A 14945-nucleotide genomic window follows, 5' to 3' on the forward strand; every position below is an offset into this window, starting at 1 on the left:
ATACTTCTAAACATGTTGTTGCACACCATTTTCAAACGTGCCACTATCACGTTTCAATTGAATGTAATCAATATTGTTTGGTCATGTCACTCAAGCTATTTAACTAGGAAGGGGTATTAGGCAAGAAGACATTGATTATATTGTTGATTGCTCTGATAACCAAAAAAATATTATTTAATCTTGACAACTTCATCAGTGCACTCAACTCTATTGATTACAGCTCATTAGAGGAACCTTTTTTAGAAAAGAGATTGATGACATTGTCAAACATATGCCTTTTGATAAGGCACCTAGGCCTGATGGATTAAATGGTGCCTTCATGAAAAGTTACAGGCATTACATGAGTAGTTTAATAAATTTTGTTATCATTTTTTTCAACAATAAGTTGGATCTTCACAGTATAATCTTTGCCTTCATCACTTTACCCAAAAAAATGCAAATCCAGAAACCACATCCGACTATAGACCTATATCATTGGTCAGTATTCCTCTAAAGTTCTTGATAAAACTGCTTGCCAACAGGTTGCAAAAAAAAATCATCATCCCAACTATCCACAAAAACCAGTATGATTTCATTAAAATAAGACAATTATGATTGTGTAGCTTTTTATTTCGAGCACTCACTTATATCTTAAATAAAAGATGAAAATAGTCATATTAAAAAATACTTTGAAAAGACCTTGATGCTTGGCACAGATGTGAGACAAGGTGACCCGCTATATAATTTGTCATTGCATATGAACTCTTGTAATATATTGGCAATGATGCTTGGCACAGAGGACTGAATAATTTAGCGAAAGATTGTTTCTTTGCTCTTGCTTATCGTATTGTTCACTATGCAGATGACACCCTCAATATATAATGCTAGAACTTCTTGCACTCAAGGATTTACTAAATCAATTCTCGGTATGTACTGGAATGAAAGTGAAATATAGAAAAACTTCCATGATCCACATAAATATCACTCTGAAAAGATGTAATGAACTAGCTAAATCATTTATATGTGAATCCAAAAGATCGCCATATACATATCTTGGCTCACCCATGTGGTACACTAAGCCAGAAATTGATAACTTCATTAATATAATAGAGAGAATTTAAGAAGATTTTCTTGAATTGCATTAAATTTATCAGACGATGGAAGTTTGATGGTTGTCAAATCTATGTTTACAGCTATGCTCGGTTTTACAATGTGCACACTTAAATTTCCTTTTAGTATTATTAATCGTTAGTTCTTCTATACAATTTTAATGGGTTGACAAGGAAATATAGAAGAGAGGTAAATGCCTTGTTAAATGGGAAAATGTATGTAAATCAAAGAATGATGGAGGACTAGGGGTGCTTGACATAATGCCAAAAAATGCATCTCTACTCATGCAAAAATATTTAAATTCATTAATCGGTAGGATATTCCATGGGTGAAGTTGGTCTGGTATGCACATTACACCCCCCCCCCCCCCCAATTGCAAACCACACAATAATGCACCGGTGGGATCATTTTAGGTGGAAAGATTGTTTATATTTGTGGAATATTTTTTGGAACATGACTACATGCGTCCCTGGAACACATTTAATACTACCATGATATGGAAAGATAAGTGGATCGATACCATGCCCAAGGAAAAAATTCCTCAATTGTTTCCTTTCTCGAAGAACTGTATATAACCATCAAGGAATTATGTGATGTTGCTAGCAATGACATGTATGATCATTTTCATTTGATAGGAAACAATGATACATGATATCATTCAGTCCATATATATCACATAACAATGATACAAATAAATGGTGGTTCCCAGGAAACTTACTATTCCAACAAAAGGTATATGCAGTCTTAGGTTCTTCTGATAATAAAGTAGCAGGTCACATGATATGGATTTGGAGATCACGCGTTGAACCAAAGCACACATTTTCCTTCTGGCTACTTCTGCAAGACATATTGAATACCTGAGATCTAGGGAAAATGTCATGTTGAAATTAACAGTTGTGTGCTATGTTAGAATAATATCAATGAATGATTCATGCACCTTTTCTTGAGATGTGTGCTTCTGGTGGAACCTACAATGGCATGGAATATTGATATGGATATTACATGTCTACTCATGCATGGCATAAGGACATATAAGATAAAAAACAAACAAAAAAAGAAAGCCTCATTATAGGTTGTTGGGCTATGTGGAATCATTGAAACCAGGATATTTTTTATGGACAAGATAATCTAGAACGTTTAAGATTTTTCAAAGAGGAATTTAGTTTAATCATGCATAGGGCTAAGCCTGGTTTGAAGGAGGGTATGCAACAATGGATGGACACTTTGTAAACTGTTCTTGGGAACACTATGCATGTAGATATGTCTTATTTATAAACAAATGAGATAGTAGGGGTCTTCCCTACTTGTTTTCCATGAAATGAACATGCAAGAATGCAAGATACACATTACTAATATAGATTTTTTTCTTTGAACAATTTTTCCTTTTACAAGGAACATTAGAGATATATTGAATCACTTAGACCCTTTTTGGAATGAAGTAAGTCAAAACGTAGTAATAGGGAAAATGGTGGATTTGAGATGCCATGTATCCTAAATTCAGATAGGAACCAAAACGACATGAAAGCTTGAGAAATGTCGGTTGGATGTACGTACACATGTAAAATATAGGAATTATAAAAGCAAGTGGACGAAAAACATGAGGTGTGACCTTATGATATTTTTTCTACAAAATTTCTTTGGAATAGCCTATTGGGTAGGAATTTCAAAGGAATATGAGATTCATATCGCCATATGAATTTTTCCTATAGAAATCATATCCTCCAAAATTCCTACATGTTTCCATTGCTCAAAACGGGGCCTTAGTTCTAGATGCTATATGAACTCATGCTAGACCAAAGGAAACTAGGGATATCATACCAAGTTTGTGCCATCTATTGTTATAAATTGTGCAAACTTGTAGTTGGATACTTTTAATGTTGTTGCACACAATTTTCAAATGTGCAACTATCACGTTTCCGATGGTTGAATAATTTATTTTAATATTGCCTACATAACCATCCTTATAATAACAATGGTGTACTTCTATTTTCCATAATGACTATATTTGGGTGAAAGTTTGAAGCTAGAGTGAGATACAATATATGGATGGCTGGTTGTACACCCTAGAAGGGACCAAAGCCTAAGTTTGGAACAATATGTGTCTCATTAACATAGATTTGTATTTCAATGGAAGGAAACACCCCCTACCCCCCCCCCTCCGCCCCTCCCCCACCTGTGGGCGGGCTCCAGTGGTGATACCATTAATCTTGAAGCTGCAGGACCCGGTCCACCGTAGACGTGGTGTGAGTGTGTGTTGTGGTGGCGTGTGTGTGTAGGTGTGTGCATCTACGTTGTATTTGGTGTTCCTAAGCAAGAGCGAACCCCGAATGGAGGTTCTTCTTTTTCGAGGAATGGCATGTTACCTCGATCCTTACCTAGTTGAGCTTATCCGTGGTAGATTCTTTGGGATTTCATACAAGGTATGTGTAGCAGATCTTAAAAGTTAGTGTTTTGCAGAGGTTTCATATGCGACACGAATCTTGAAATACGAATCAACCAAGACAACCTCATAGTAGCGCCGGTATATTTTAAGGGTTGCTACTCTTCGCGCATGTGAAGAATGTTTTTTGTATGCAGCTAGCAATCGATCTAGATCTCCATTTTTTGGAGCTAACATGCCATGATGTGTTAAGGGTCCCCTCTTTTTCCTAGCTAGTTGTGGTCCAATGGAGGTGGCCTCTTGATGAAGCAATACCTGGGGAATATATTGAGGGACCTCAACAAATTAAACAAAATCAAGTTCTAATGAATTACGCAGATGGCTATATTTACATGTAGTGATTTTATATTTTTTACTTATATATGTAGTTCTGAAATCTTCCAAGGCACGTACATATATGTACCACATGTTTTTTTTTTCATTTGCGGAGTATAATATTTACATGTCGGCTCAAGTCATCTCTCTGTCCTTTACACACATCTCGATCCAATGTGCTCCTTCCACTACACATGGCGCATTCTGAGCTTTCCGCCTAAGCGATACTAACCTAGTCAGTCGACCGCCCGCATGCAACATTTTGACACGACACCGAACGGTCCATCCGTTCTCCTGGTCGACCTGACACGGAACGGATCATTTTTCGCTACCACATCTTGTAAAAGACCAGCATGCAGAAAGCGCTATCGTGCAGCAACGTACGTGGAAGATATGTTAAAATGCTTCAAAAACAATACTTTATATACCTCACGACGATGCATCTCAAGCAAGAACGTTCTGCATGAAGTTCGTACCGGCCGGCCCATTCCACGACGTGTGCGGGACGAATGAACGCGCTCGGAGAGAAAATTGTAGAATTTCCGATGGTTTGTGGTAAACACGAAATGAGGACATGAGTGAGTTAACCATCCCATTCGTACTTTTTTTTTTTGAGAAACACAGTACAACGCAGACGCTCACATACACGCGCATACACTCACCCCTATGAACGCACACATGCACACCCTACCCCTATGAGCACCTCCGAAAGACTGAGCCGGCGGAAATCTTGAAATTGACGAAGTCACCACTGGCGCCTCGCTGTCGACGGGAACGTCGCCTCAAAGTAGTAATTAAAGCAGCGATATCATGTCTCTTTGTACCCAAGCAAATATGCATCAATCAACCTCGCGCGCTAGCTAGCTAGCTAGGGTCAATGAGTCCAGATGATAATTCTCTCCAAGTGAATAACCATATGTGTAACACATCACACACAATTGATACATTCGCTTTTGTCCAAGGATTTGGCTACCGGTTCTCATTTTCTCTCTGGGACTGGGATTGCCCGGGAGGCCGGGACCATGGTTACCGGACAAGGTACCAGCCGAGATTTGCAAACAAATTCTGAATTCGAATTATGAGACTGCTGACCGAAGTTGTGGAGGAGAGAATCGACACCACCGCCACTACCTAGGTTAGTTTCTCGAGGTGGGTGGATGACTGAGTTGGGGCAGAGTGATGGAGTGTGATCAAGAAAAGTGGGGTTGAACGCCTGGGCTCATCCCAAATTCAAACCAGACCGAGATGCCCATTTAGTAGGGTGGCTCGGGAGAAATCTGGTAACCATTGTAATTTAATCGGTAACCAAATCCATACTTTTGACTATGTTTTCGGAGTTGGAGACATACACATGTTCTTGAGTTTTTGTTAGCGATAACGGCAAGATCGTATCGCGTGTATATCGATGTAGTTATTTTCTACCCTTTCTGTAATTGTTATGTAGCGGTAGTTTCCTAGTACAGAAGATCCTGGCTGATTCCGTGTTGTACAAGATGATCAATCACTAAAAATAGAGGGAAGGCCCTATGGACATATCACGGCAAAACAATATATTTCACTTGGCGTCTAACCAGATCCCATTCCCCATCAATCTCGATGGAGATGCTTGCCACCGCCCCTATTGCATGTCGTTGCCGCATCCTCCATGGTTGCCCTGGGTAAAACCCTGGTCACCGCTTTAACTGCCGCCTTGGCCTACAAGATGTTGTTGACACAGGTTGGCCGAGGAGTTGATCACCTCAGATGTAGCGTTTGGCTCAAAACAGAGCTCGGCGTTGTGGAAGAACGCTACATCCGAGGAGATCTACTCCTCGGCCATTGATGTGTCTTGATATTAGGGTGGAGGTCGTGGTGGCAGTAGTCAATAGCAACATCGTGGAGGCCAAGGCGGCGGTTCAAGCGGTGGCCAGGGTTTTACCCAATGCAACGCTGGAGGACGCGATAACTGAGGAGTAGATTTTTTTGCCGTGATATGCCTAGAGGGCCGTTCCTCTATTTATAGTGATTGATCAACTTGTACAACACGGTTACATAGGATCAGATCATACTCCAATCAGTACAAATCATCTAGGATCTCCAATACTAGGAAACTACTGATATTCAATAATTACAAAATCGGTACACAATAACTACACATATATACACGTGATACAATCTTATCCTAACATTGTCTCTCAATCTTTGTGGAGGGATACCAAGTTGATACTAGCTTTTAATCTCTCTAGGACCAGCTTTGTTGCGTGTTTGGAGAAGGCGTCAGCCACTTGATCTTTTGAACATACAAACTTGACGTTGAGTGCTCCTTGAGCCACCTTTTTACCGATAAAGTGAAAATCGACTTCTATGTGCTTTGTTCGCACGTGGAACATAGGATTGGCGGTGAAGTAAGTAGTGCCAATGTTGTCATAGCACGAAATAGGAGGCCAAGGCTGATCAATCAGGAACTCTCGAGAAGATGTGACTGAAACCACATGGCCTATCTTGTATGCCATTCTATAGAGCATTGTATTCAGCTTGAGCAGATGAGGGAGACACTGTGGGTTCCCAAACCTGCACCATTCACAACCTCGACATGATCCTTGCCAAAGTAGCACCCGTGGACATGGATATAGTCGAGGTTGCTTGTCAGGTTGCCTGTCCTCCCGAATCCGTGTACCAATTAGGATCTATAGTGGAGATGCCTTCTTGGGTGTTGGCAGCGTTGTCGGTGTGCTCATGTGCCAGCGATGTGTTTTCCCTATCAGGGTGGACACCGTGGCGGCAGCCGTGGCAGTCAACATCATGGAGAACAAGATGGTGGTTCAAGGGGTGGCAAGGGTTTTAGGATGCGGCAACAGAATGGGAAACGGGGGTGGTGGCAAGCGCACCTACCAGGTGTGGCACCTGCCAGGTGTGCCTCAAGTAAGGCCATGACACACTTAGCTTCCTCAACCGCTTCAACCACTCCTACCATCCAGAGGAGCACCGCAAGCAAACCGCCAACACCGAAGGAGGCGTCTACACCGTGAATCCCAACCTCTAAGACATGGCACCACTTCCCTAGCCGTATTTTCTTCTGATGCCTCTAAAGCGGAATATCACCATTCGAGAAGCTATGGAATCGTCAACCCCCCCCCCCCCCCCCCCAGGACCAGAATGATTTTCCCCGCCCAATGGGTGAACTAGTAGAGTGGTCAAGTAATGAATTCCACGATTCCAGCTCCCGTAACTACAACAACTACAACCAGATTAAGTGGAACTACATGTAAGCTCCAACCTGGATGACTCCATTAACTCAGTTTAGAGAAAGGAATCCGTCGAGTCCAGTAAGAAGGAACAAATAAGAAGAAAGTCACTCATCAACTCCTAGTTTGGTTATTGAGAGTTGAGACTGGTGCTCTATGGATCACCCCTATGATGAAACAAAGCCCCTATTATGTCCACCACCCCCCCCCCCCCCACCCACTCAGATTTGCACATTCTTCATCCCGTTTTGCCATTGTGCATTAAGTAATCAAAGACATCGCTTTCTATTGGAACCGTTAGCCTCACCTTGGTACACGGACGCAGAAGCGATGAACCACACCTGAGAAGCGAGATCGACCGTCTCCACGTCGACGATCGCTATTCTCTAGCAAGGATCATGTCTAGGTTACGGATGGTGCAGGTTTGAATAGAAACCATAATGTCTTGCTCGTCAACCGAAGTTGAATACAAGGCTCTAACGAAATGGCACAATAGACACCATGATCTAGTCTTGATCATTCTCGACCACCTGTTTTGTGGTGTGACTACCTTGGCGCTACTACCTCACCTTCAATCCAGTGTTCCACGCAAGAACAAATCACATATCAGTCGAATATCAGTTGGTTGGGGAAAAGGTGGCTCAAGGAGCACTCGACGTTAGGTTCATGTCTTTAGAAGATCAAGAGCATACACCTTCATCAAACCCGCAAGAATATGATGCTAGAGTGATTAAAAGGCAGTCTCAACTTGGTATACCTCCGTTGAGATTGAGGGGGAATGTTAGTGATAATGCTAATATCATATCGCGTGTATATCGTTACAGTTATATTGTACTGATTCTATAATTATTGTGTATCGGAAGTTGCCTAGTATAGGAGACCGTAGCTGATTTGCAGGGATTGAATTGTGATTTGATCCTACGTAACCGTGTTGTACAAGATAACCAATCACAATAGATAGAGGGAATGCTCTATGGGCACATCACGGCAAAACAATCTGTTTACTTGTTTTGGAGTTGTACCTGTCAGGATAGCTCATAGTATGTCTATCATCGTAAGGATTTAGGAATACATACATGACTCATATGTTGATGTTGGCACTATGTTACGATATTTGCCACATATATGCATCACATGATGCAGAGGCTAGGATACATGATTTTTTACAAGAACATGGAAGAATTATGTGTCAAGTCATCAAGATAGCTAGGACACAAGAACGACAATAAGGCCAATATGCCCGCCTATCACTTGTCCGTGAAGATATCCATGGCGGGGGGGGGGGGGGGGGGGCATTTCAATTGGAAATGCATGAAAGACAAAGATAAAAGGAATCTTGCATGATGTATATGTTCTTTCAGAAAAAGGATATTTGAAAAATGCCTCAAACCTGTACAACTCTAGCTATCGATATTTTTTTAGAATGGGAATGTATACTGCCTTCAAGAGACATAAGATCGAAATTTACTCCTATAACATATACTAATTTTGATTGAGATATTTTTTGTCTGTCTTAGTGACACGTGCATAGATTAACTTTGAACCGCCCTATAGATAAAACACGAGGTTCAAGTCATCATTTGAATATGTTACAGTGCATGTAATCCGTAATTGCCAATTTCGCTAATATATAAACAAGATGAGCGTCTCATGAGGGTTTATTCACTTTTAATATATTTTCGATGCAGAGGCCGGGGCTTTGCTCCCCATTTCGAAAAAAGGAGGGTTTATTCACTTCGCACTTACCCTTTTAACTAAAAGATTCAACCTAGATTGAGGTCGTCCGAAATGTAAAAGTTAGCAAAAGTTTTAGCAACGAAACACGGTGCCTAACGAAGTCTTTCATTGCTCACAAAATTCCTTGGCGTATGCGTCTCATTAAACGGAATATTATTTATGTGGAGTCAACATTTATATTCTTGAATGGAGGCGGCATTTCTTACAGTTCCATGAATGAACCGGTGATGTGTGCTTGTATTGATGTGCATGTGTGCGTCTAGCTACCAACGTTGTGTTTCACGAAAAGAATATAAGAAATTGACGAAATTCTTCTCAAGATGCAAGGAAAGGAATATAAGAAGAAAAAGTAAGACCCTGGTGACTCTTAGCGACCCTCTTTTGTCCCCTTCCTATGGTCAGCCAGCCCCAGCAAGTCCACTAGTTTTGATGCTACAGCCCATACCGGAGTGTAACCCTCATATATACCCAGATTCCCCTTCCTCTTTCCCCTCGTCCCATCCATTATCAACCTACTTCTACACCTCAAGCGAAACAGCAGTACAGCATCACGAAGAGACACCGAGATCGACCCCTTCATCTCCATGGCCGACGAGTGGTGGAGTCCTTCTCAGAGAAGCCACGGCACGTCGGCGTGCTCCGCCGCGCCACTCATGGACACCGGTCATGCAGCTGCATGCGGCTGGACGTCCCCCGCTGCGGAGTCCACGAGCTCAATAACCTTCCAGGACCCTCGCCGGAGCAGCAACACCTCTCACCAGCCTTTAGCTGATGCCGTTTCCTCCCTTGCCGATCCACGCATGGACTGGACGCAGGCCTTCTTGTAAGTTCCCTTTCGTCTTCCACATGCATCGCATACTCGGCCGTCTGTGTTCTAGCCTTGTAGCAGCTATATTTGTTCTAACCGCCGGTGCGGATCGGATGGCTAAAACGTCCTGCCTTGCATGATCTTGTTTAGGAACGGGAGAAGCGACGCTGGCTTCCAAGCCATGCTTCAAGACGACATGGCGGCGTCAACGACGACGAGGTCCTTATTTCGAGCTCATCAGCCGTCGGCCATCGAGACCGTGATGAATAACCCATTCAGGGACATGGGCCACGGCTTCGGCTTGCTCGACCAGGTTCCTGCAGCGTCCTCTCCGTATAGCACGGCCCCGATGGAAGGCATGTTCGACAACGCGGCCGCGCCGGTGGCGGCGGGGCATAACGTTCCGATGTTCGGGGAGTGCCAGTCCACGGCGAGCTACGACGCCAGTTCGGCGGGGATGCAGATGCAAAGCGGTGGCGCCCAACTGCAGTACTTGTCCGGGTCCGGCAGCTACATGCCTTTCGGTGGTGCCGCTCTATCGTCGCATCTTCTCTTGCAAGCCCTACAACCCAAAACCAGCTACAGCTCGAACTCCAGTAATCTCATGGCCAAGGTAAGAGCATGAACCACTAGCCATATGTAGCTAGGGTTTCGTCAAGATGTGCATAACCTTAGTTTCTCCTGCAGTCTGCCGAGCACGCCTGCTCACCGGCGGGGAGGAAAATCGAATCCGACAGCCCGGCGGCAGCGAAAAGGCCACGGATCGAGGCGCCATCGCCGTTGCCCACGTTTAAGGTAATCTATTTTCTTTTGACCCTTCTGCACTTCAGGAGCTCTTTTTGTTGCTTCCATTGATGGCTGGTGTTCTTCTTTTGTGAGCATCGATGGACGATGACTTTTGGATTGCATAAAATTTTCTTTTGTGTTTTTGCGCGCTGTAGGTGAGGAAAGAGAAGCTAGGGGACAGAATCACTGCGCTCCAGCAACTAGTCTCGCCTTTTGGAAAGGTATTAGTTCTTTCTGCTCTGAATCAACTTCCTATATTTCCGCACCGTTCCAATTATCGGAGAGAACAAGTGCTCTTGTACTAAACTCGTCTGAGATCGATAATGACCTAACTTATCGTTGGTATCCTCGCACATCAGACCGATACCGCATCGGTTCTTCACGAGGCCAACGAATACATCAAGTTCCTCCATGACCAAGTTGCGGTGAGTGTCCAAAGTTACACGCTTGCCTTTTGCTGCAGCAATCGATCAACATTTTTTTGCTCATTCACAAACGTCGCTAATATACAAGCCACTGAACTTCTTACAGTCTCTCACCTATCCGTATTTGAAGAAGGCGAACCCACTGCAACAATTCCAGCCAAAGGTAACAAATTTAATTTTCCACTAATTTATCCATGCATCTTATGTTTCCGTTACCGTGTGGTTGCATTTGTTCATGGCATTTCTTGGACTGTAGGGTTCTGAGAATGCAAAAAACGACAGTGGCGAGCCGAAGAAGGATCTCCGAAGCCGAGGCCTGTGCCTTGTGCCGGTAGCAACGACGTACACAATTGCGAGCGAGACGGTGCCGGAATTCTGGTACCCTACATTTGGAGGCACGTTTAGGTAGAGATGTAGGTAGTTTTGATTAGCTTTCGGCGTGTACACGTGCTAAGCAATTTGTACATGTCGAGATTACAAACAAACTCAGCACTGAGGGTAAAGCAAAGCAAAGCCACGTGTTCCTAGAATACTAATTAAGAAATGTATGTAAACGACCATTGAACATAATTTTTAGTAGAGCCAGTCTGTGAAGAAACGCAAGGGATAATCATCCAAGCAATCAAAAGATACTTGGTAAGGGAAAAGGGGGAGATAATAGAGGCTGAGCCTTCAAAGACAGGTTAACATGAATATACAAATGTAGGGCAGGTGCAAAAGAGAATGATTTGAGGCTGTCGACTATGGAGAATCTATACTATTAGAGTGAATTCCACTTTTTACTCCGTAGAAAAGCATTTGTGACACTAATTGCCCCGTTGAATAAACAATCATCTAGATTATGCATTTTAGAATATTTGGACCCTCGATTTCTGGTGTGTATTCATTAGGAAAGTTGTGAGGTGATTACCCACTTTCAAAAATATCAATACTGGGACGAGAAATGGAACAATTGGATAAAAGAAGTTTTTATATAATCATAGATGATGGCCCCCGATATTTATAAATTTTGTCGCACCACATCGATGAAATACGTCGGTCCTATCCAACAAAAACAAACAAAATGCTAAACTGAGTTAAAACCATGTTTATAAACTCCTATATGAGATATTTTTATAAAAGTTGCACTAAATGGGGTAATATATGTCACAAATGCGCAACTATATATAGGGTAAAAAGTGGAATTTAATCATACTATTATATACACAACCAATTGCAAAGGTATAATGCTACTGGTAGTGTTGTATGAACAAGTCTATGTCTGTGTAGAACTAATGTTTTGGGCTGGTGGCAAATTTTTACAAAGGACGGGTTATAATATTTTTCGGGGTGACAAAGGGAGATCTATGGATGATAGAAAGTTTAACAGAAGCATTTCAAGAAATATATATAGTAGTATCATAGAAACTTCAAATATAAACCTTTGGACTAATGGAATCAACATGCTCTCAGATTCCTATCAACTCAAGATTTTCTTGCTTGGTTGGTAACATAGTCATATTAATTCAGAAAGTTTTCTTACGTATAAAAACCATGATCGGCGGTATTTTAATATAATGCATAGATAAGAGGATAAAAATAATGTGAATTTCAATACTCGATGGCCTTTTGTTTTTAACGCAATTATTGAGAATCTTAATCTACGGGAAATTGCGCTCTCTGGGAGATAATATACATGGGCTAATCGCAGAGATACACCCATATAAGAAAAACTGGATAGAGTATTGGCAAGTAATGAATGGGATCAGAAGTTTCCTCTCGTTAATGTTAGAGCTCTCGCAAGAGCTCAATCCGATCATAATCCACTTATTCTTGATTTTGATGAACAAGCTCATCTAGGGAACAAAGCCTAGTTTTCTTTTGAGCTATCATGGTTGCGCCTTGAGGGGTGTGTGGATATTATAAAAAGAAAACGGAATTCCATAACACATGGGAATAGTGATGTGGAGATATGGCAGCATAAAATTCATCACCTTAGAAGTTTTCTTAGACGTTGGGCGAAGAACTTGAGTAGTTTTTATAAAAAGAGAGATCGTTTACATTATTTGATATGCTTGATAAAAAAAAAGTTGAATCAATGCCTCAATGAATCTGGGCATGGTCAACTGAAAAATGCAAATTATGGGTGAGCTAAACTAAGATGCGACGATAAGTCCAAACAGGCTCAGAGAGCAAAGGTAAATCATATTCACGAGGGAGGTGATAACACAAAATATTTTCATCTTAATTATAGCTAATGGTAAACATAGATGAAAAAAATATTTTAGCCAGAACAAGACGAGGGAACTATTGTTGGGCAGAATAACTTAAAGGTCAATATCACTGAATATTACTAAAGTTTATTTGTGCTGCCGATCCTAAATCATTTTTCTTTAAGGCAGTCAGATAAGGCTGATATACCTCAACTTTATGTTGAGGTTCTCACTGCTTATTTCACTGAGCAAGAGGTGTATGATGCGATTATGCAAATGGAGTAGAATAAAGCGTCGAGATTAGATGGTTTCATGGATGAATTTTATCAAACATTTTGAAATTTGATAAAAGTTTAATTCATGAGAATGTTTGAAGGTTTTCAAAATGGTGAATTACCATTATTCCATCTTAACTTGGGAACCATTATTTTATTACCAAGAAATAAAATACAATTCAAATCCACAATTTCGACATATTTGTCTAGTCAATGTGAGCTTCAAGATATTTACTAAGATAGGAAAAAATCGAGCGATGGAGCTAGCACACAAGGTGGTCAAACTGCCGCAAACAGCTATTATGCCAGGAAGGCATATTTTTAGAGGGGGTAGTGATTATCCGGCCTAGGAGCCAAATATCTAGCCCTCCCAGCCAATTTTGCGCCCCAAATATCGGGGGGTGGGGGTGGATTATCCGGCCTGGGAGCCAAATATGTGCGTCTGGGGGGTTTGGGAGCTCCGAAAAATCACCAGGGGCGGATAATCCTGCCTAGGAGGTCCCCAACGGCCATATTTCATTGGGAGGGAGTATGTGAGGCCCCTTCTTCCTCCTTGGGTTTGTTTCTTCTTCCCCTTTGCTCTCCACCATTGTTGACCTTCCGAGCTTTCCCTAAATCTCTATTCCTCATATGCTTCTTGAATCTTTTTTAGGGAAAACTGAGAGAAGATCTAGATCTACATTTCCGCCAACCAATATTGTCTCTAAGTGAGGGGAACATACTAGATCTAGATCTTGGAGTTCTTTGTGAATTTCCAATTTGTTCTTCCTCTCTTATGCCTTCCATAGTTTTTCTAGATTTGGTCAAATTTGGGAGTGAAGGATTTGTCATTGCATTTGGTGCATCGATTTCAGCGTTTCACGAAGATTTGTGGAAGCGAAAGTGAGGAGCTTGTTACTCTTAGTTTCTTTGAACCCTAGATGGTTTTGAGGCTTTCATGGCGATTTCTTGGGAGACTCCAATTAAGTAGTGGAAGTGTGCGCTAAGCTTTGTGTAAGGCTCGGTTTCCGCCTCGAAGAAAAATCCCTTAGTGGAACCGTGACCTAGGCCTTTGTGGCGAGGGTCACCGGAGAATAAGGTAAAGCCTTGTTGGCATTCAATGTGTGGTGTTCTACCGATATTGGGTGAGGCCTTTGTGGCCTTGGTGTGCATCGAGCAACCACACCTCAAGGTGAGGCTCTTGTGGTTCTCGGGAAGCACTAAGCCATCGCACCTCTCCAATAGAGATTAGCACTAACAAGAGTGTGAACTTCGGGATGAATCATCATCTCCGCGTGCCTCGGTTATCTCTATACCCGAGCTCTTGACTTATGCACTTTAATTTGTGATAACTTTGTGCTTGAAGTTATATATATTTCTATCACATAGTTGCTTGTATGGGTTAGCATAAGTTATTGGTGCACATAGTTGAACCATAGTATATGGTTTTTGGGCTTGACAAAGTAAACGCTAGTTTTATTCCCCATTTCGTAGTCCATATCGTAAAAGTTTTAAACCTCCTATTCAACCCCCCTTTAGGCGACATATGTGTCCTTTCAAGAGCCTCAGAAGCGTTTCGAGAACCATGCCCAGTATGAGATCATGCAAGAGCTCAAAATGATATTTGAGACTGACGCGACCGTGGAAAGCTACGAAGCATACGAGAAGTTCTTTA

The 14945-nt window shown here is 42.0% G+C and overlaps 1 protein-coding gene across 1 annotated transcript; it reads left to right on the forward strand.

Annotated features, from left to right (window-relative positions):
- The first annotated feature begins 9288 nt into the window (after positions 1–9288).
- Positions 9289–11618, forward strand: LOC127344062 (uncharacterized). Its single transcript, XM_051370282.1, has 7 exons — positions 9289–9628; positions 9764–10226; positions 10301–10408; positions 10555–10620; positions 10759–10824; positions 10931–10987; positions 11081–11618. Exons 1-7 carry the CDS (start codon positions 9390–9392, stop codon positions 11231–11233), a joined length of 1152 nt encoding a protein of 383 aa, XP_051226242.1. The 5' UTR covers positions 9289–9389; the 3' UTR covers positions 11234–11618.
- The last annotated feature ends 3327 nt before the right edge of the window (positions 11619–14945 follow it).

This window comes from Lolium perenne, chromosome 3 (assembly GCF_019359855.2).
Source record: "Lolium perenne isolate Kyuss_39 chromosome 3, Kyuss_2.0, whole genome shotgun sequence".
In the NCBI taxonomy this organism is placed as follows: Eukaryota; Viridiplantae; Streptophyta; class Magnoliopsida; order Poales; family Poaceae; genus Lolium; species Lolium perenne.

What these genes read in the sequence shown, in the direction of transcription:
- LOC127344062 (XM_051370282.1), top strand. Translation starts at nt 9,390, where the DNA reads ATGGCCGACGAGTGGTGGAGTCCTTCTCAGAGAAGCCACGGCACGTCG. An exon ending in CGCCGTTGCCCACGTTTAAG is followed by an intron (nt 10,409 to 10,554) that starts GTAATCTATTTT and finishes TGCGCGCTGTAG; the next exon opens with GTGAGGAAAGAGAAGCTAGG. An exon ending in TCCTCCATGACCAAGTTGCG is followed by an intron (nt 10,825 to 10,930) that starts GTGAGTGTCCAA and finishes AACTTCTTACAG; the next exon opens with TCTCTCACCTATCCGTATTT.